Consider the following 22,650-nt stretch of genomic DNA (forward strand, 5'->3'; position numbering starts at 1 on the left):
GTGAATTTTTAACATGTTTATAATTCTGTCACTTACTTTATTGAGGAGCAATTACCTACAAGTCTGCTTATCTAGTACTGCATGTCCTCAAATATCCATTACCTCTTATTTTTGACAGCATTGCAGATTTCAAACAAGTGAGCATAGCAATCAATTTATGTACCAGGTGATCAAAAAGTCAGTATAAATTTGAAAACTGAATAAATTATGGAATAATGTAGATAGACACACATGCTTGGGATGACATGATGTTTTATTAGAACCAAAAAAATACAAACATTCAAAAAAAGTCCGACAGATGGCGCTTCAACTGACCAGAATAGCGATAATTAGCATAACAAAGTAAGACAAAGCAGAGATGATGTTGTTTACAGGAAATGCTCAATATGTCCACCATCATTCCTCAACAATAGCTGTTGTCTAGGAATAATGTTGTGAACAGCACTGTAAAAGCATGTGTGGAGTTATGGTGAGGCATTGGTGTCAGATGTTGTCTTTCACCACCCTTGAGATGTCGGTCGATCACGATACACTTGCGACTTCAGGTAACCCCAAAGCCAATAATCACACAGACTGAGGGCTGGGAACCTGGGAGGCTAAGCATGACGAAAGTGGTGGCTGAGCACACGATCATCACGTGTGTGTGTGTGTGTGTTTTCTAATAAAACCTCATGTCATTCCAAGCATGTGTGTCAATTTTTACCTCTCTATTGACATAATTCCGTGGTTTATTAAGTTTTCAAATTTGTACTGACTTTTTGATCACCCGGTATGTTCGGTTCCACAGCTGCTTTGAATTTGTTGAACATTAAAGCTGTGATTCTGCAGGGATTGTAACCTAATTTTATGTACTCTTAACTATTCAGTATTCTAGTACAGAAGAAATTCACCAGTCTGCAATGCTAAAACCTCCTGCCAAAAAACTTAAGCAAATAACATTTTGAAAGCTTTAATGTACTCAACTCACAATCAGCTAAAATAAGGGACAGGTCCCCACTGGAATTTGCTTTTGACCTCTAGTTGAAATATATAATGCACTCTGTGTGAAGGTATATGGTTATCTGAACACAACTTGGATCACAAACTGCTCATTGTATCACACCATGAACTCAAAACATTTCTTATTCACCCACTCTTCCAATCTGCTCATTGTCAGTTGCAATTGATGATGTGTTAGTGTGAAAGTAAGAAACAACAGAAAAAAGAGAAATCATGCACAAATTGAAGTACAGAGGATAGTTTTTTCACTGGGGATGTTATGTTGTTAGTTAAAAAGCAAGGAAGGAAAATGGGCACACTTCAAAGAATGCCCTGTGGGGCACCATTGTCATGTTTTAAAGAGAAAGGGAATTACGAATTCTCTATTAAATGAAATGTTTTAAGTTGTCAGAGGGGCCTCATGTTAAAAGCTGCCTGAGGATAATTTACCTACGAGTGCCAATATAGGTCTTCTCATGATTGAGATAGGGGGAAAATCTATTGAGTGAAGTCTGTCAACGAAAGTTTTGTGTAGCTGTCTTCGATAGAGTTCAGATATCATTGGTGGAGGGATATTTTCTGGATCCATGTGAAAACATCTGAGAAACTTTTTGGACTCCCAAGATCCAGATGAGCCAGTGTCTTTCATTCCTTACTTCTGTATGTGAGACGCACAACATGCTGTAATTCATGCTGTTGTGACTGCGTAATGTACCACTGGCCAAAAACAATGCAGAATACAGATCTCATATGGAAATGTATGATTTGTTGTTAAACTAATCAAAGTCCAGCTGCCACTTGAGACCCAACCCCTCACAATGTGCAAGCACGTTGAAGTGCCAAAAAGCTGGACACCGACTGAGTCGATAACTCTGACGAAATGTAATACCAGTAACACCAGTGGTGGCCCATTGTCTTTGTTCGGTAATGCACCACCTGGCCACAATAGGATCAATTACAGCGAGTTGTGCACCTCACACAGAGACTGATAAAAGCAGAAGAGCAACAAGTTACAGTTACTGGAACTAACTACACAGATTCAACCGAGATATGCACTCCGTACTGCAATGTGATTAAAAGGTGAATGATATTAAGTATGATGTATTTTCCTTTGACAGGGAGGTGCACCAGTTACCATAGGAACTTGGTATACCATATTTTAAAAGAACAGATGTAACAAGGGGACCTTACTGATTGGCTCTCTTCAATTTTCCTTGTACTTAGAGAATTTGAAGCTTGGTGCCCAGAGAGCAATATCCTAAAGCATTACAACATAGCTCTAAAATATAAATTATTTATGTAGTCACCTGTAGCTAGTGCACCACCAAAAGTCTTGTGTTCATTGTAATCTTTAATCAAAATAATGTCCTTTTGTTTTTAATTACTTTTATTTATTTATTTGCCTGTAAATGTAACAAAACACGCATTAGCAACAATTTTATGAAAAAGATTGCTACTTACCATAGAGAAGACACTTTGAGTCCCAAACAGGCACAGCAGAAAGACTGCCATACATTTTAGCTTTTGGCCGAAAGGTCTTCTTCTGAAGTAGAAAGCCCGCACGCAGTCACACAAGCACAATGTGCATGTGACCACTGTCTCTGGCCACTGCAGCCAGACTGATTTGTAACTGTGCATGATGTAAGCAGCAGTCTGGTGGTGGTGGTGGTGGTGGTGGTGGTAAGGAGAAGGCATGGTGCAGGAACAGGAAGGGCTAGCAAGGTGGGGTGGGGGAACATATAGTGTAGCTTGAGGTATCATGCACGGTAGATGCTGGTAGATGCCGTCGGAAGGTGTGAGAGGAAGGAAAAGGAGACATATTGAACGTGAAAAGGAATAGTGGATGCATTGGTGGAACGAAACACTATGTTGTGCTGGAGTTGCAGCAGGGAAGGGGATAGATGAGGCCAGGGGGCTACAGGACTGTAAAATATGTTGCAGGTAGAGCTCTCCCTGCAGAACTCAGGAAAGCTGGTGTTAGTAGGAAGGATCCAGCAGTCATTGAAATGAGGTACATTGTATTGGGCAGCGTGTTCAGCAAAGGGTGGCCCAGCTGTCTCTTGACTACAGTTTGTCAGTGACCATTCACATTAAGAGACAGCTTGTTATTCATTGTGCAGTTTAGTTTGTAGATCAAATGACCCCTTTCACAGGTAGTGCTGCCTTTGATGGGATAGGAGATGCCTGTGACTGGACTGGAGTACATGGTAGTGGGAGGATGTATGGGGCATGTCTTGCATCTTGATCTACTGCATGGACACAAGCCATGAGGCAAGAGGTTTGGGGCAGAGGTAGAGCAATAATAGACAAGGATATTGCGTAGTTTTGGTGGGCGGTGGAATACAACTGTGGGAGGGGTGGGAAAGATAGTGGGTGGGGTATTGCCCATTTCAGGGCACAACAAGGGATAGTGAAAACCCTGTCAGAGAATGTGCTTAGTTGCTCCAGTCCTGGACGGCACTGAGTCACAATGGTTCTACTCCTTTGTGGGCAGGTGGTGGGTGTGTGACAAGTGGTAGGTGACTGGAGAGACAGGGCACAGGAGATCTGTTTCTGAACAAGGTTAGATGTGTAATTTCAGTCTATAGAGGCCTCAGTATTTGGAGAGACCGTTTGTCACTGCAGATCTAACAACCACTGGTGGCTAGGCTGTATGCAAGGCGCTTCTCGGTACAGAATGGATGACAGCTTTCGGAAGTGGAGGTACTACTAGTGGATGGGTGGTAGATTGAATACAAACAGAGGTACTGATGTGACCATTCTTTAGGTTGAGGTGCAAATTTTGGGTTGGAGATGGACTGGAGGATCGACTAACAAGCTGTCTGTCTCCATGAATAGCCACCAGCAAACTGGCCTAGCAACAGCTGGACCACCCAGTTTCTGAACATGCTGTCCAATACAATGTGCTTCAGTTCAGAGACAGCTTCAAAGACTGTGTCATGTGGATCCTTCCTACCAGTACCATCTTTTCTGAACTGCACAGGTGGGAAATTGTTTTGCAATATATCCTACATTCCCATAACCCCACTGTCCTCATCCATCACTAGTCCCTGTCCTGCACTTACCCATCTCCTTCCCTGCTGCCACTCCAGCACAACACAGCCTTCCATTCCACTAACGCATCCACTAGTCCTTTTCCCTTTCAATATCTCTTCTTTTTCTTCCTCCCAAACTACTCTATTGCTTCTAACAGCCCCATGCTATCCCCACCATGTCCCTGTATGCTCCCACAAGCTACACTACACATTTCCTTACCCCAACATGGTATCCCTTCCCCTCCCTGCCCTGTGCATTTTCCTTATCCCCACCACTGGATCACCCAGGGGGCTCGCCAGTCTCTGGCGGGTTCGTGCTTGGCTACCACAGGGCCCCAGCTTTGTCTACCCTTTTGCTATTCTCTTTCCCCTTCCTTGGGGAACATGTCTGGGGTGTTATTGGAAATTTTCTGCAATGTCTGTCACGGACATAAGAACAGTCTCAGCATTATATTTTCCCTCCATTTTCCTTTCTTTGTTTCCCTTCTCCTCTCGTTCATCCGCTTCGATGTTTGACGTTCCTCTTTCTCTTCTTCCTACATGTGCGCTTCTGAAGGTTGGTCCACACATCTGACGTGTAACAAGTGTCTGGGTAACACGTAATTCTCAGCCCCAAGTCGACAGGTAAGGTTCACACGTACCCCGTGGTACAGGCTAGGCCCAGGGAGGGGTGACTGCCTGAGCTGCAACCTTACGAAATTGCCAATTGGTCCCTCTGTCAGGTGTTCGGGAGGTGTGAACAATCACCTAAGGCAGATGCACCCCCATGTGAAGGGGAGCCCCCAGTTGGAAGGAGCATCCCATTGGAGACGCTGGCAATCATGGGGTATTTTCTTGCAATGATTCAGTCATCTTCACAATCAACATCTCCAAAAGGTAAAGGTAATGAGGCCAATGATTCAGAGACCCTTCTTGCTGCACCACGGTTCCTTGTGGTCCCACATACTGAAGACGGTCAGTCCTTTGCCACGGTAAATCCGTTTATTATTCAGAAAGATGTTGAATCAATTGCCAGCCCTGTGAAATCCTGCTCTTGTTTATGGGAAGGCACTTTGCTTTTGGAGACTACTACTGATTCTCAAGCACAAAAATTGCTTGTCACCTTGCTTCTCCATGGCTACCCTGTTCGCGTGGAGGCCCATAGAACTTTAATTCTTCCTGTGGTGTCATTTACACTAGGCTGCTCGATGGTCTAACTGAGGCTGAACCAATCTTACCTATCTGATCAGAGTGTCAATGCCGTCTATCGTGTAATGAAAATGGTATATTCCTTCTTAGTACCCAACCGCACTCTTTTTCTCACCTTTGATAGAGTGGTGCTTCCATCCAAGATCGAAACAGGCTATGAAATTATCACAGTCCGGCCATACATTCCGAACCTTATACGCCGCTACCAGTGTCATCATTTCAACCACACTAGAATGTCTTGTCGACATCCAGCCAAATGTATCACCTGTGGTAGGGATGTGCACGAGGGTGATTGTCCGCAGCCTCCTCCCCGCTGTATCAACTGCAATGGCGGCCATGTTGCCACCTCTCAGGATTGTCCTATGTATCTTGATGAGTGGGGGGTCCAAGAGATCTGGTTAAAGGAAAAAGTGCCTTACCCAGTCACTTGCAAGTTATTGGCTAGTCACAAACCCTGCGTTCTCCCATCTGGCACCTATAGTTCTGTTCTTGTTACTCCTCAACCTATGAAGGACATGGCCTTGCGGACATGTGACGTCCAGTTCAGCTCTGAGGTTGTGAAAAGCCCAGTGTCAAGGTAGCATTGCCATCTCCCTGTTCAGTTGTGCAACAAGCCATCAGACTCTCGCCTCAAGAGGCGAAGCCACCAGCTACACAATCGGTCGAATGGAAAGGGCAGAAGTAGTACTCCCATGAAGACATCCTCCGTCGTTCCAGCCAAGCACCACCCGAATCTTCCTCTAACCGGAAAGACTCGAAGAAGTCCACCAAAGGCAAACGGTCTTCTTCTTTGCCGACTTGAAGATCCTCTTCAACGGTGTCGCTATGTGATAACTTAGCCCAGGCGGCCTCTGTGTCACCGATGCACACCACCAACCATTTTTCAGCGTTGGACTCCACAGACCGACCACATAAGCAAGCCAATGCTTCTGTAGACCCCATGGAGCAGGATCCTCCTGCTTCTGTGCCCTGTAGTGGTGATTCTTCGCAGTCTGGCACTTGGCAGCCACTGAGCTAACACCCCTACATCTCATCATCTTGGCTCTCCTCCAATGGAATGTTTGCGGCCTTTGGTCCCACAAAGAGGATTTAATGCTGGTTTTAGCATTGCAGCATCTCCTTGTATTCTGCCTTCAGGAAACAAAATTGTGCCCTTACGACTGCTTTCAGCTTTAACATTTCTTATTGGTTCATTTTGACCTTCCCCTGAGGTTCACATTCCACCTGATAGGGTTGTCATGCTGCTCGTACAGGATGACTTTCATAGTTAATCCATTTCCCTGACTACCCATCTTCAAGCTATGGCAGTTCGCCTGTTCCTTCCCACTGACCTTTTCCCCTTGTACCATTTATGTCCCTCCATCATTCAGTGTCACCAGGGTAGACTTCTTTCAGCTTATTGGACAGCTCCCTCCCATATTTTTGCTACGCGGTGACTTTAATGCGCATCATCCCCTTTGGGGTTCTCCCAGGACCTGTCAAAGAGGTGCCCTCGTGGCTGACCATCTTAACCAACTTAACCTCTTCTGCCGTAACACTGGGGCACCCACTTTCCTTTCTGACTCCTCGCACACCTATTCCCATTTGGACCTATCCTTCTGCAATGCCCAGCTTGCCCTTCCCCTTGATTGGCTTGTTCTTTCTGACACCTACTCGACTGAACATTTCCCCCCATGCTATATGTTTGCTGACTCCTACCCCATGTGTGTGCACACCCAAATGACAGCTTACTAAGGCTGACTGGCAGCTTTACTCCTCCCTGGTGACCTTGGCGACCTTCGAAGAACAAGGTTTCCCAAGTTGCAATGACCAGGTGGAATATCTCACAAATGTTATCCTTACTGCTGCAGAACGTTCCATTCCTCGCTCTTCCTATTTACCACATTGTGTCCCAGTCCCTTGGTGGACTGAGGCAGGCCATGACGCAATTTGCGCACAGGGACGTGCTCTCCGCATTTTTACTTGTCATCCTACCATGCCAAACTGCATTCATTATAAACAAATGCGTGCAAAGTGTCATTGCATTCTTCGGGATAGCAAAAGAGCTACCTGGATTTCATTCACTAGTTCTTTTACAAGTTCCACCCCTTCCCCTGTTATGTGGGCTAACCTCCACTGGCTCTCTGGGACCAAGATCCATTCCCCAGTTTCTGGTCTGACAGTAGAAGACAATGTCATTGTATACCCTATTGCCGTCTCCAACACCTTGGGCCACCATTTTGTGGACATTTCGAGCTCTTCCCACTATCGCCCTGCCCTCCTCCATCAGAAATGAGCGGAGGCAGCTAGGGTGATACCCTTCTCTTATCTGAAACATGAGCGCTAGAATTCTGCCTTTACTGTGAGGGAGCTAGATCATGCTCTCAGTTCATCCCATTCCTCCGCCTCTGGGCCAGACACCATCCACATTCAGATGGTGCAGCATCTTTCTCTTGCGGGCAAGCACTTTCTGATTAACACATACAACCGCATCTGGGCAGAGGGCAAATTTCCCAGACGTTGGCGTGAATCCACCATCATACCCATACCTAAGCGTGGTAAGGAAAGAAACCTTTCTTCGAGCCATGCCCCATTTCTCTCACCAGCTGTGTTTGCAAGTTGATGGAAGATATGATTCATACCCAGCTGGTATGGTGGCTCGACTCTCGCAAATGTGGATTTTGAGTGCGGTGTTTTGCAGTTGACCATCTTGTTACTTTGTCCAACCATACCATGAATGGTTTTCTGTGGAAATCCCAGACTGTGGCCATGTTTTTCGATTTGGAAAAGGCCTATAACACCTGCTGGAGAATTGGTATCCTCCATACTCTTTACGCATGGTGCTTCCATGACCAGCTACCCTCTTTCCTTCAGGAATTTTTAAAATACTGAGTTTTCAAGGTGCATGTGGGTTCTGCCTTGTTGGACACCTTTATCTAGGAAAACGGTATGCCTCAGGGCTCCATCCTGAGCTTTGTCCTCTTTGCTTCCACCGTTAACCTTATAATGGCCTGTCTCCCATCAGGCTTCTCCAGCTCCCTTTTTGTTGACAATTTTTCCAATTGTTGCTGTTCTCTACAGACCTGTCTCACTGAGTGGCATCTTCAGCAATGTCTTGATCATCTTTCCTCCTGGAGCATTGACAATGGCTTTTGTTTTTCCACTGACAAAACCATGTTTATAAATCTCTGGCAGCGCAGTTGGCCTCTCCCACCTTATTTACATTTTGGGCCTGTTGCCCTGCCATTCATTGAAAATATGAAATTCCTGGGGCTCATGCTGAATAGGAAACACTCTTGGTTCTCCCATGTGCCTTACCTGGCAGCCCGCTGTAAGCGGTTCCTCTGTGTCCTATTTATTATATTTTAATTAATTAATTTATTTAAGAAAATTCTCTGCTTCTTATTTATTTTTGGTATTTTTAGTTATGATTTACAGTGGTTTTATTCAGGTTTTACCTTCAGTCTTTTGAAAGCTGAAGAATATAAATCTTTGGTTTTAAATTCCACAGGAGATCTAGATATATGTCCCGCAGCGTCAGTCTCACTGATACTACTCGTCAGAACTGCTCCATCTGAAATTGCTAAAATTTTTATTTTGCTATGGAGATCGTTCAGCACAACTAGGTGCTATGTTGTATGATGTGTGTGGATTGATGTGTCTAGCTTTTTTATCAATGAAAAGTTTATTGCTTCAGAGATAGTCTCTCGAAGAATATTGACTGTGAAAAGATACAGGCTTGCACTGTCCTTCCACACTGCACCTCCGATCGATCTAAGTCACGTGATGTCTGAAGAATGTTTGTCAAATCTTTTATAAATTGATAAATACACACCTTGAATGCGTATTATTTTCTTGAATTTGTTTATTGTGCCTTTGACTAATTAAACATTCACAATGGAGCTTAATAGCGCCGCACAACAATAACAAAATCTCTCCAACGTAAAACACATTCGACCACTTCACACAGAGTCCCCAAATATACATCTGTGGTTGCTTATTCCAAAGAGGTGCATCCGTAGCATGGAATGTCCAGTTCTTGCAGGCAGTTTATTCTACTCTCAGCATTAATAATTCGCTGCACCTGAGTCAAAGTTTTTCACCATTTATGATCCATTACACCTACGTGTCCTCAATGGTGCTTCCCGGGGTGCCGATCGAACCACCCAACTCAGTTTGTATTGGTCCCTTGTCCATTCAAAACTCGACTATGGGTACTTTGTTTATGTGTCTGTATGTCCATCCCTCTAACGGTGTCTCAACACTATCCACCATCCGTTTGCCCACTGGCACCTTTTACACTAGCCCGATTGCCAATTGAAAGTCTGTATGCTGAAGCTGCTGAACTACCACCGTCCTACCTGCATGACTTTCTCCTCAGCAGGTATGCATGTCGTTTGTCTGCCATGCATGGCCAACCATCCTATGCCTCCTTCTTTGATGGTTCCTTTGATTGCCAGTATGGGGCGCATCCCTCTTCTCTGTTACCTCCTGGAGTCGGTTTTCGGCACGTGATCAGGGTGTATAAACCGGGAGATCTGGGAAAAACCCGGGAATTTTTTCATCCAGGAGAAAACCAGGAAAAATCCGGGATATTTTTAGAATTCCGGGAATTTTTCATTGTTTTAGTTTTCATTTAAATTTTTGTAATTTTGTCTGGTAAGAACCGATACTTTAACAAAGGATATTACTGTATCCTACTACTGCAGAATAATACTTCAACAATAAAACATAGATGAGAGAAAAAAACGAAAATAACTTAAATTGCAAGACTGAGTTTTGAAGGTGCATGTGGGTTCTGCCTTGTCGGACAAATACGACGACGACACACATTTCTCATGCAAGCGTCTGCCAATTGAAAATGTGTCAAAGGATATAGGAAGACTATGCAGTGCTTCATAACAACAAATTGCCTCCAATGTGCGTGAAGTCGCAACTGTTTACATTCGGTCTGTTTTAGCAGTTACGCGTGGGCTCATGCGCATGCACAGTTGAGTTACGTTTGAGTAGTAGATTCTCCTGCTTCTGGCAACATGACTGTAGCTGTTGGCTGTGCAAGCAGTTGCAGTGGGAAAGGGGGGTGCCAAATTCATATTCTTGAGGAAAAAAACTTGTTTCACAAAGCACCTAGCATCCAACACACTTTTGCTTATCGATTATTCATATGATTTGGAATTGCTTCCCTGTTGGTTTTTGAACATTTTTGAACTTTTAAGTTCATTCCTGAATGAATCATAAGTTGGCTTTTGAATGCAAGCATAGTGTACGTGATGTCTCTGTCAGGAGAATCCTCGTTGCATCTAGAAATAAACTTTCCTCAGACAAAAGGGGACGGTGCTATACGAGCCAAGGGAGTAAAGCCTAACGGATGAATGCAAATTGCTGTCTGATTATGTGGTTGATTGGGTTTTCGAAAGATCAGCATTGTTACAATTACTAGGGAAATCCGTAGATTCAGACTACGAGAATGAAAATGAACGACTGACAGGAATAACAGGTGAGAAAGATTACATATCCTTCTCGGTGTATCCACGAAAATGAAATACTGACAGAAAAGTTTTGGCCAGATCGCTACACTAGTAAGGACCAGTAGTACAGTCCCCGGCCAGCAGCTGCGTAAGTTCTATTCTGTTAGTAACACGGAAAACGTGTTGTTCGAACACCTAATAAGGCCTAACCGGGAAATAATCTCGGGATAACTAAACCTGTGGTGCTGGCAGGGTTAGTGAAGTTAATCGGTGAACAAATTTTGACAGTAGCAGAAATTGCTACAGAATTGGTGATGACAAGATTGTTTGTTAGAACGAGGAATGGGAAGGAATGGAGATATTACACAAATTATGGAAGAATAAGACAATTTCAAATTTATATAAAAATTTCGTAATACTACTTTTCGATCTCCTGCTTGAGAAGCTGGTGCGTATGAATGAAATGTGAAACTATTTCCTAACATAAAGCTTTTTGCTTGTAGCAGGCCTATTAGGCATTTGATATTGGTACTTATTGGATTATATTCTGTCGTTTTATAAAAATTGCCATTTGTGCCAATACAGTCTCGTTTATTTGGTGTGTTACAAAATTGCTGCCATATTAGAAAGGCCTGTTTTGTTTTATCCAGCAGACAGGGACAAAATAGACATAATCAGCTCGAGAAACCACATCAGTTTTAAGTACTATTTGTATTAACAAAGAGATAGAGGGGCTGATCAGTACTTACCTCAGCTCAGTACAGCCGATAGATACACAAAAAACAGAACCGAAAATTTACGTTCCTAGCTTTCGGAACAAATGATCCTTCATCAGGGACGAGAGAGGGGAGAGAAAGGGGAGAAGGGAAAGTGGATTCAGTTACTCACAACCCAGGTTATGAAGCAACAGGGAAAGGAAAACAGGGAGGGTAGCAAGGATGGAGCCATGGTTTTCAGAGGGAAGCCAAAGATATTCTACTGTAAGTACTGTGCCAGCTTCAAACCAAAGAGGATGCATACAGAAGTAAAGAGGTATATAGTATAAAGATAAACACAACTATGTAGGATGAAAAGATGAGTGAATGGCTTAAGAGGAAAGGGAAAGAGGAGAAGACTGAAGAGTAAATGGGAGTGAGGTTGTTTAATGTAGGTTCAGCCCCCAAATACTAAACCCAGTGTTGAACCCTGTCTAGAACAGTTCCGACTGCCTTCTCAAAGGGATCATCCTCCCCTTCCACAAAACAATCCTTTGCAGACATTTCACGAATTCCTCACATCCAGTGTTGCCTCCCAGTCCTTCTTGAAGAACATCCCAACAGCCCCCAACATCACCCCAGCTGAATCCCGTGCCATTAAGGAGCTGAAAACAGACCGGTATATTGTCATCCTCCCGGCGGATAAAGGCTCCACAACTGTGGTACTTGATCGTGTGGAGTATGTGGCAGAAGGACTGCGTCAACTCTCCGACACCTCAACCTACAAAGCTGTTACCCAGGATCCCATTCCCTCCATCCAGACTGAGCTGCAGAAAATCCTAAAAATCCAAGGTCCCTCACAAGGCTTCACAGTGGCTTCCATGGACTTACTCACTCCACCTGAGCCACATACCCCTACCTTCTACCTATTACCCAAAATCCACAAAGAGAATCATCTTGGCCGTCCCATTGTAGCAGGCTTCAAAGCCCCAACAGAACGTATCTCAGCTCTGGTAGACCAACACCTCCAACCTATCACCCGTAGACTCCCATCCTACATCAAGGACACAAACCACTTCCTAGAACGCCTCAAATCCATTCCCACTCCTCTCCCACCTGAAACCTTTCTTGTCACCATAGATGCTACATCCCGTTACACAAACATCTCACACACCCATGGTCTCTCTGCCCTTGAGCACTACCTCTCCCAACGCCCACCCGAAGATCTTCCAAAAACCTCGTTCCTTATCACACTTACCAACTTCATCCTCACCCATAATTACTTCACTTTTGATGGCTAGACCTACAAACAAATCAGGAGAACGGCCATGGGAACCAGGATGGCTCCGTCCTATGCCAACCTCTTCATGGGCCGCATGGAGGAGGCTTTCCTGAAGACCCAACAGCTGCTTCCCCTAACCTGGTATAGGTTTATAGATGACATCTTTGTGGTCTGGACTCATGGTGAAGAAACACTCCTTAATTTCCTCCATAACCTCAACTCCTTTTCGAATCTGAATTTCACCTGGTCCTTCTCCAAAACCCAAGCCACCTTCCTGGATGTTGACCTTCTTCATCTTGTTGAAGCTCACATCCACACCTCTGTCCACATCAAACCCACAAACAAACAAGAGTACCTTCACTTTGACAGCTGCCATCCATTCCACATCAAATGCTCCCTTCCCTACAGCCTAGGTATTCATGGCAAACGTATCTGCTCCAGTGACGAATCCCTCAACAATTACACCAATAACCTGACCAGTGCTTTCCTCTCCCGCAACTATCCTGCAGACCTTGTCCTCAAACAGATCTCCCGAGCAATACATTCCTCCTCGTCCAACAACAATGTTCCTACCCCCAGACCACACAGAAGCATCCCCCTTGTTACCCAGTATTATCCTGGCCACGAATACATCAACAAATTACTCCGCGACGGATATGACTTTCTCAAGTCAACCCCTGAAATGAGATCATCCCTTGACAAAATTCTCCCCACACCACCCAGAGTTGCCTTTCGTCACCCCCTAACCTCCGTAACATCCTTGTTAAACCCTATAATATTCCCAGACTACCTTCTCTACCCAGCGGTTCCTACCCCTGTAACTGATCCCGCTGCAAAACCTGTCCCATGCATCCTCCCACAACCACCTACTCCAGCCCCGCTACTGGTAAAACATACACAATTCAAGGCAGGGCCACGTGTGAAACTACACATGTCATTTATCAGCTGCCATGCCTGCACTGCACAGCCTTTTACATCGGTATGACAACAACTAAACTGGCTGAGCGCATGAATGGACACAGGCGAACTGTCCGCCTAGGAGATGTCCAATACCCAGTAGCGGAGCATGCCCTCCAGCACAATTTTAGGGACCTAGGAACCTACTACACCGTATGTGCCATTTGGCTTCTCCCACCCAACACCAGTCCCTCTGAACTGCTGAGATGGGAACTTGCACTCCAACACATCCTTTCATCCCGCCATCCCCCTGGACTGTGAACCTACATTAAACAACCTCACTCCCATTTACTCTTCAGTCTTCTTCTCTTTCCCTTTCCTCTTTAGCCATTCACTCATCTTTTCATCGTACATAGTTGTGTTTATCTTTATACTATATACCTCTTTACTTCTGTATGCATCCTCTTTGGTTTGAAGCTGGCACAGTACTTACAGTAGAATATCTTTGGCTTCCCTCTGACAACCATGGCTCCATCCTTGCTACCCTCCCTGTTTTCCTTTCCCTGTTGCTTCATAACCTGGGTTGTGAGTAACTGAATCCACTTTCCCTTCTCCCCTTTCTTTCCCCTCTCTCGTCCCTGATGAAGGATCATTTGTTCCGAAAGCTAGGAACGTAAATTTTCGGTTCTGTTTTTTGTGTATCTATCGGCTGTACTGAGCTGAGGTAAGTACTGCCCAGCCCCTCTCTCTCTTTGTTAGTATTTGTTTCACATCTTTATATGAGATTTTCCATTAATCATTTAGTATTATTTGTATTAACATATTTTTCAGTACTAGATAACAGCATTTCTACTTTTCATGTAGCAAAACGTTTGACGAACTTTGATGAGGTAATAGATTCTTTCGCAGAAAGGAAAGCACGCCATGTAAAGCTGCAGAAAGATTAGAGAGAGAAGAATGCTAGGAGCTAAAGTTTGAACAAATGTGTAATTTCTTGCTTATCTCTTGTCAGTATTGGTTTTATATATCCTATATTTAATTTTATGTCGCACAAAGCAGCAAGTTATTAACTAATAAGCAATAAAGAGTTCAGGTTTTCTGAAGAGTTCTTGTTCTCTCGATTACAGATAATCCCATCTGCTATTAATTGCGAAATTTTTTTAAAGTGGGGCAGGCTATCAGACCGGCCGACTGGGAGCAGGAGAGGCACCACAGGACATTTCAATTTTCACTTTCCTGAATATAGTTTGGACGTGGGGTAGAAAAATGCACCTGGTTCACCGATGTCATAAATCCAGGTCTGATGTGCAGAGCAGTCTGAGTTAAAGAGGGTAGTCTCCACGCGACCCATGTTTACATTCAGTGATTTTGATGTTTCTCCTTCATTTACTCTCACGTCAAATTAAAACAAAACGGGTATCTGTGGCCAGGAGCTATCAAGTGAATTAAAACACATTCACATAATTACGGAAGGCTGAAATATGTCATTACTTTCAGATTTTATTTTATTTCCACCTTTCTGACAGTCAAGCATTAATCGCCTTGTGGAACAATGAAGTTATTTTTGTCTGTTTGCTTAAGAGATTTGACTTTTGTTAACCTTTTCCGCAGAGGCAGTCAATGTATTTGAAATGAAATGTTTAATTCCACAGTACTGGCTAGTTTCAACTGTTCGCTGTATTTCAAGTGCACGTTTTCATTTTCTAGCATGTATGGCATTATGCCATAATAAAGAATCAAACATGATATAATGCAGTACTGGTGCTCCAAAAAAATTTAAATCCCGAAAACTACACTGAAAAACTTAATATCAGGTTGAGGTCTACTTCATTGGGAATCTGGACATATGAATGTGCCCTTTAAGTATGCATTTTAAATGTGCATGTTTTAATATGGTTCACAAAATTCCAATGCTCTTGCAGTATCCTCTAATGTCTTGTTTCTTTTATGACATAATGTATGATCTTTCAATGTTTTACATATACGTGCATACAGGCTTCCTATGTCATGGTAGCTGCGCAAGCGCGCGTCGCCTGTTATCTGCGCTCCCTGGCAACTGCTGAAACGAGCCTATTTCTAACAGGTTGCGGGAAAATATTGCGAATAGTGGTTTGAAAAGCATTACTTTCAAAATAAATATCCTTTTACGTAAGTTGAGTTATGTGCAAGAATGTACCATGAATTTATTAAATCACAGAGCATTTGATTCTCAATTAAAAATCAACTCTTTGATGACGAGCCATTTAGAAGAAATTCAAACCCTGAAGAGCAGACATTTATGTCATTATTAAAAATTTTACTGGCACATTTGTGTGATATATCTTAAAGTGCGACACGCGCAAAAAAGATCAACAGTATATGCAAAAGCTTAGTTTCTCTTGCAGCTTGAGACCAATATTATTTGTAAAATCTTTTCTTTTCTTGTAGCAACACTATGTATACTAATTTAAACTATTAACTTTCCCTGTTTGTGTGTTCGTGCTACTTAACATTGATGTTGCTGTTGGCTGTCTACATCACGTGTTCTTTGCTCTGAATATCTGCTGTCATTGGCTGGCGAGATCACATGATTTTTCAGTGCTACGAATGGCTTACAAAAATGCTTCGAAATCTCGATTTCAGTGATTCAGTAAGGAACATTGCGGTGTTTGGTGGAATTCCAACGTATGCTTTGTAATACGAAAATACGAAGTGTACATGTTGCTGCACATCAAAGATATTTCCAAAACCTGTCTTTTTCCCTGAGTTTTATTTTCTAAAGTGCCGTGAAATTGTACGCCCGTGTATAAAACTATAACCAAAGGATTGATAAGGGAAAATATACTGTCACCCAGGAGAAAGTGTATTTTTAACTGGGAAATCCGGGATTCTTTTTTTCTTGACCATGTATACACCCTGGTGATACAGCGGCTTAACTTCACACTACCTGCAACTTTCCTGGTGGGTGTGAACCCTTCACCAACTTGGCTTTGTGATGCAGCCCATGTTAACTTTGGCCTTCATTCGCTTCCAGCCTCACTCTGTCACCTTCAGTTTCATGACCTGCGCATGGAACTGTGCGATAGTACCTTTGTATACACTGATGACTCTCGGACTGACCACAGGGTTGGGTATGCAATCATCATTGGCACCCGTGTCTTTCAATATTGACTTCCGGCACAGTGCTCAGTATTTACAGCAAAGCTCTTCGCCCTGTATCAGGTCACGGAATACATATGTCTGTGTGTGTGTGTGTGTGTGTGTGTGTGTGTGTGTGTGTGTGTGTGTGTGTGCGCACGCGCACAAGTGTATACCTGTCCCTTTTTCCCTCTAAGGTATGTCTTTCCGCTCCCGGGATTGGAATGACTCCTTACACTCTCCCTTAAAACCCACATCCTTTCATCTTTCCTTCTCCTTTCCTCTTTCCTGATGAAGCAACTTTTGGTTGCGAAAGCCTGAATTTTGTGTGTGTGTGTGTGTGTGTGTGTGTGTGTGTGTGTGTGTGTTTGTGTGTGTGTGTGTGTGTGTGTGTGTGTGTTTGTGTGTCTATCAACATACCAACACTTTTGTTTGATAAGTTACATCATCTTTGTTTTTAGATATATTTTCCCACATGGAATGTTTCCCTCTATTATATTCATATGTATGTATGTATGTATCTATCTATCTATTTATCATGAGGGAAGCTCTGGTATGTGTAACTTGAAGGAGTACACATAATGTAATTCAATAGATAAAAAAATCTACTCACCAAGTGGCACAGAACTCGTGCTTAAAAGGAAGTAATAATTATGCAAGCTTTCAGAGCCAGTGGCTCCTCCTTCCGGCAGAAGGGTTGGAGGTGAAGGAAGAGGGGTGAAGGGAAAGGACTGGAGAAGTCTAAGAAAAGGGGCAGATTTTTCAAACATCATCCAGAACCGTGGATCAGGGAACAGGGAAGACTTACCAGACAGAATGAGAAGGAATTGTAGCAAAACATTTAAAATTAACCCTGTATGTTGTGAGTGGCACAGTGATCAAAACATTTGATTTGTGTTCAGGAAGAAGGGGGATCATATCCACATGAAGCCATCATTGTGTAGATTTCTTGCTGCTCCCCTCTGTCGCCGTAAGCAAAGCAAGGATGGTTCTCTCAGTGAGATCATGGCCTTCTTACACCATTGTTCATCAAAAGTAGTACTCAATCTCTATCAGTTTCAGTATCATAATCGTGTTAAACTGGAAGCTTTCTTGTTTTCTTGAACAAGGCACTCCTAATTCATGTTTGTCTCTTGTGATTACTTTCCATATAGTAGAGTATAATGGGTTAAGCGTGAAAATAAATTCCTACTACAGTTGCAACGTTATTGATTATTTTGTGAGTGTTTCTGTATTAACAATAGTGCGGGATTGTTTTTAAAGCCTTCCAGTGCTGGAAATATTCTGCCCCCTTACTGATATTTCCCATAAAATTGTGTCATCTGTAAGTAAAGCAGTGTCTGTCTCACAGTACTGCGTAGGAAGTATCTCCATCCTTAATGCCACACTTGATGTTTTATCTTTGGATTATTTCATTGAATAGTGGAATTAAATTACCTAGGTTATGTGGAAAGAAGGTATTTACAGTTATCTCAACCCTTGACATGTTATTTTGATTAATATTACAGGACTTGAGAACCATTCAAATAGATGTTCACACATTGAGATAGTGAACAATGTCAGAATAAGAAGTTTCTTATATAATGTAAAAGTGTTTGTTAAAGGAAGTATTAATTTTTCATGTTTCAGAACAGAACTGTTTTGTGCCTAAAACTCAACTGATGCAGAAATGGCTTAACAAAGTTTGGAATTGTATGAGCAAGTGGGAGTACTGGAATTACTCCCCAGTAACTCAGCGGCATTTGCTCGTAGTTTTGCTTGAGAAACTCCTTCCACATCTGGAAAAACCACTGCTTCTTACAGACTATTTTATTGACTCTATGGATGTGGGTAAGTATACAAATGTACTTTTAATATGAAATGTGCTTTTGCTTCTAGCATCCTAGTTGGTGTCAGACAGTGGAGTTAAAGCTATGTGAATGAGAATGAATATTATCTGTTGACAACTGTGTATATGGGGGGAGGGGTGGGGGTGGGGGGTGCATGGTATAACCAACCTCATTTGACACGTCAAGAAATTTATTTTCTAATAATTAAGTCTTTATTGTTTTGTGTTTTGTATACAAAAAAATCTGAAGTGTACCGTTTCCTGATGAATAACTCATGTGATCTGGTTAATTAATTTGAAGTGAAGTAACCAAATTTAGTTTCACAGAACGACATTTTTTTCAATGACTATCTGTTTCAAACCTGTCAGTGAACGCAGCTCCATTTCAACCAGTTTCTGAGCAAACTTGCTAATGGAACTGCATGAAACATGTGTTTGGAATCAGGTATACCTCAAAAGGCCATTGCTCACAGCAACACATTAAGTTGCATGTGTTCAGTAGACCAAACAGCATAAAAATTGGATGTAGCTGACTGAAGGCATGAAGTGTGGACTAGTTTTTCTTTTCCTTCTTTTCAAATGTTTCAAGGCATTGAGTGCACCAGTGGGCATTTAACCCACAATACTTGTTGTGTGTAGTTCAGGCAGAAGTGTGCTTTTTTTTAAGGGTGTTTTCTGGCCCAGTCATTCAGGTTTCGTGAATGTGGACCTGGGTGTTTATTACAACATTCTAGTGTTGCCCATTCTTTTGTATCTTCATGATGACTGTGTTATGGGCACTCCTGTCTTCCAAGATGATAAAAGCCTTGTTCAGCAGTGTGCATACATACATTTATGGTTTTACAAAAACACATGCACAAATTAATCGCTCAATCTTAATCCCATAGAAAATGACGGGTATTATTTGGAACAACAGGTGAATGTAGCAGTCAAGATACCCACAATTTAGTGGTTCTACAGGGCCTAATAATCAATGTGTGGCTTCACCTAGATATGCTTTACCGGAAAATACTATTGGACTCTTTTTTCCTCACCAAATTTAAGTTGCTATCAAGACTTGAGGTGGTTTTATGTGGTATTAGCAGGATGCCTTTTGGGGGACTAATCTTTTGTCCTTTTGTCCAGTTTGCTTAACTATCTCCATGAAGTTGAATGAATCAAGCCTTTTTTTTTAGGCAGGGAAAATTTTTTGCCTTTACACAAACTTTCCCCTTAGATTTATTGTAGTTGTGAAGTTTGTGCACTTCAGTCTGAGCAATAACTCTATGTGGCCAGATAGATATTTCTGTGCAGTTTTCATTACATCTGTTTTATTTTGTCCACGTATTAAGTATCTCCACATTCCTTTCTTCCTAAAGGCACCGATTTCCCTCTGGAACCCTGTCAGTTTTTACTACCTCAATAGTGACCAGTAAACTGTTTAGTAGATGTATACAATATTTGCGTAAGCTTTCACCATTTATATTTGTTGAGGTATGTACCTTTATTTACAACTAAGCACGTGTTGTGAATGTTTAACTAAGTTGGGGGACACCCACACTTGCCAATACACTTTTTACAGTTAAAAATCACAGTAAAACACTTTGAAAGTTTGTAATACCTGTATTTCTACTCTTTAGACACAAAGCAATTAGGTCTGGAACAACACAAAATGTAAATTGTCTCTTATGTTTGCTTTACGTTAGACAATACTAAGAATTCAGTGAAAGCAGCTGTGTTTAAATTATATCTGCAGTTGTAAAAAATGTTTACAGGTAGCTGGTGACTTCTTTATTTAGATGTTAGCATGAGCAAAATTAGAAACTGTTGCTTTGATAAGATAGGAAATTTGTTGATGAGGAAGAGGGAATAGGCATGATCAGGACATAACTTTGGGATGTTCAGACAAGGAAGTTAATGGTACCATATTCTGTGCAGAAAGTACAATTTCCTCCTGCATCTTTAAGAGAAGTGGTTACTTAGAAGCCTAGTAGCCATAAATTTTGAAGCAGTTGTTGAAATCAACTGTGTGATGTGTTATAGATAGGGACAGGAAAATATTGTTGGATTTCATGACTAATTTCAGTGTTATTTTCTGCCAATTTCAGTGTTATTTTGTGCCAATTTCAGTGTTATTTTGTGCCAATTTCAGTGTTATTTTGTGCCAATTTCAGTGTTATTTTGTGCCAATTTCAGTGTTATTTTCTGCCAATTTCAGTGTTGTTTTTTGCTAAATTTGTTATTATTTCTTATACCATCTGGTGAGCAAGATGTATGAGACAGGCGAAATACCCTCAGACTTTAAGAAGAATATAATGATTTCAATCCCAAAGAAAGCAGGTGTTGACAGATGTGAAAATTACCGAACTATCAGTTTAATAACTCACGGCTGCAAAATACTAACGCGAATTCTTTACAGATGAATGGAAAAACTGGTACATGCCGACCTCCGGGAAGATCAGTTTGGATTCCGTAGAAATATCGGAACACGTGAGGCAATACTGACCCTACGACTTATCTTAGAAGCTAGATTAAGGAAGGGCAAACCTACGTTTCTAGCATTTGTAGACTTAGAGAAAGCTTTTTGCAATGTTGACTGGAATACTCTCTTCCAAATTCTGAAGGTGGCAGAGGTAAAATACAGGGAGTGAAAAGCTATTTACAATTTGTACAGAAACCGAAAGGCAGTTATAAGTGTCTAGGGACATCAAAGGGAAGCAGTGGTTGGGAAATGAGTGAGACAGGGTTGTAGCCTCTCCCCGATGTTATTCAATCTCTATATTGAGCAAGCAGTGAAGGAATCAAAAGAAAAATTTGGAGTAAGTATTAAAATCCATGGAGAAGAAATAAAAACTTTGAGGTTTGCCGATGACATTGTAATTCTGTCCGAAACAGCAAAGGACTTGGAAGAGCAGTTGAACGGAATGGATAGTGTCTTGAAAGGAGGGTATAAGATGAACATCAACAAAAGAAAAACGAGGATAATGGAATGTAGTCGAATTAAGTTGGGTGATGCTGTGGGAATTAGATTAGGAAATGAGACACTTAAAGTAGTAAAGGAATTTTGCTATTTGGGGAGCAAAATAACTGATGATGGCCAAAGTAGAGAAGATGTAAAATGTAGACTGGCAATGGCAAGGAAAGTGTTTCTGAAGAAGAGAATTTTGTTAGCATCGAGAATAGATGTAAGTGCTAAGAAGTCATTTCTGAAAGTATTTGTATGGAGTGTAGCCATGTATGGAAGTGAAACATGGACGATAAATAGTTTGGACAAGAAGAGAATAGAAGCTTTTGAAATGTGGTGCTACAGAAGAATGCTGAAGATTAGATGGGTAGATCACATAACTAATGAGGAAGTACTGAATAGGATTGGGGAGATGAGAAGTTTGTGGCACAACTTGACTAGAAGACGGGATTGGTTGGTAGGACATATTCTGAGGCATCAGGGGATCACCAATTTGGTATCGGAGGGCAGCGTGGAGGGTAAAAATCGTAGAGGGAGACCAAGAGATGAATACATCAAACAGATACAGAAGGATGTAGGTTGCAATAAGTACCGGGAGATGAAGAAGCTTGCACAGGATAGAGTAGCATGGAGAGCTGCATCAAACCAGTCTCAGGACTGAAGACCACAACAACGACATGACTGGTAAGGGTTCTGCAGAACCCTTATTCTCCTTATTCTTTAGTACACAACCACACACGTATTACTCAAGCCTACTTGAGTAAATAGTCATTACTTGAGAGTAACAATCTAATTTATTGCCATATTCAGATGCAATAGACCATTTCAATGTAAAGGATCTCAAACAACTCTGTTGTGTAATATCCAGCAGTGTTTTTCTGTGGAAAGCTTCTGCTTAAAGGATTCCCTGCAGCGACAATGGTGTTTGAGGTTGCTCTTCTACATTGGTCCTCATGTCATAGCATCACCCACTGCATTCACAACAGTACATGAAAGCCAACGAATACCTCAAACAGAAATTACAAAATACAGCCAGAAACTTAATCTAGTACATGTTACAAATCAAGTTCATTGCATTTATTGACATCACAGATCACATTTATTTAAATTATTAAAAAGGAGTAATATATGTTAGATATAATCAATTAAATGAAAGTATTAATTTGCAATTTCAGTAGAAAGCATTGTTATAACTGCAAAGTTCTGTTCTGAGACATTATGTTACTTATCTGTCAACAT

General features: G+C 42.0%; 1 protein-coding gene across 1 annotated transcript in view; it reads left to right on the plus strand.

Annotated features, from left to right (window-relative positions):
* Positions 1–22,650, plus strand: part of LOC126276491 (nucleolar complex protein 4 homolog A-like) — a 132,498-nt gene that overhangs the window by 37,402 nt on the left and 72,446 nt on the right. The window contains exon 5 of the mRNA XM_049977280.1: positions 18,269–18,469. Within this exon, the coding sequence (XP_049833237.1) occupies positions 18,269–18,469 (201 nt within the window). The remainder of the gene's footprint in view (positions 1–18,268; positions 18,470–22,650) is intronic.

Source organism: Schistocerca gregaria, chromosome 1 (genome assembly GCF_023897955.1).
Source record: "Schistocerca gregaria isolate iqSchGreg1 chromosome 1, iqSchGreg1.2, whole genome shotgun sequence".
Taxonomy (NCBI): Eukaryota; Metazoa; Arthropoda; class Insecta; order Orthoptera; family Acrididae; genus Schistocerca; species Schistocerca gregaria.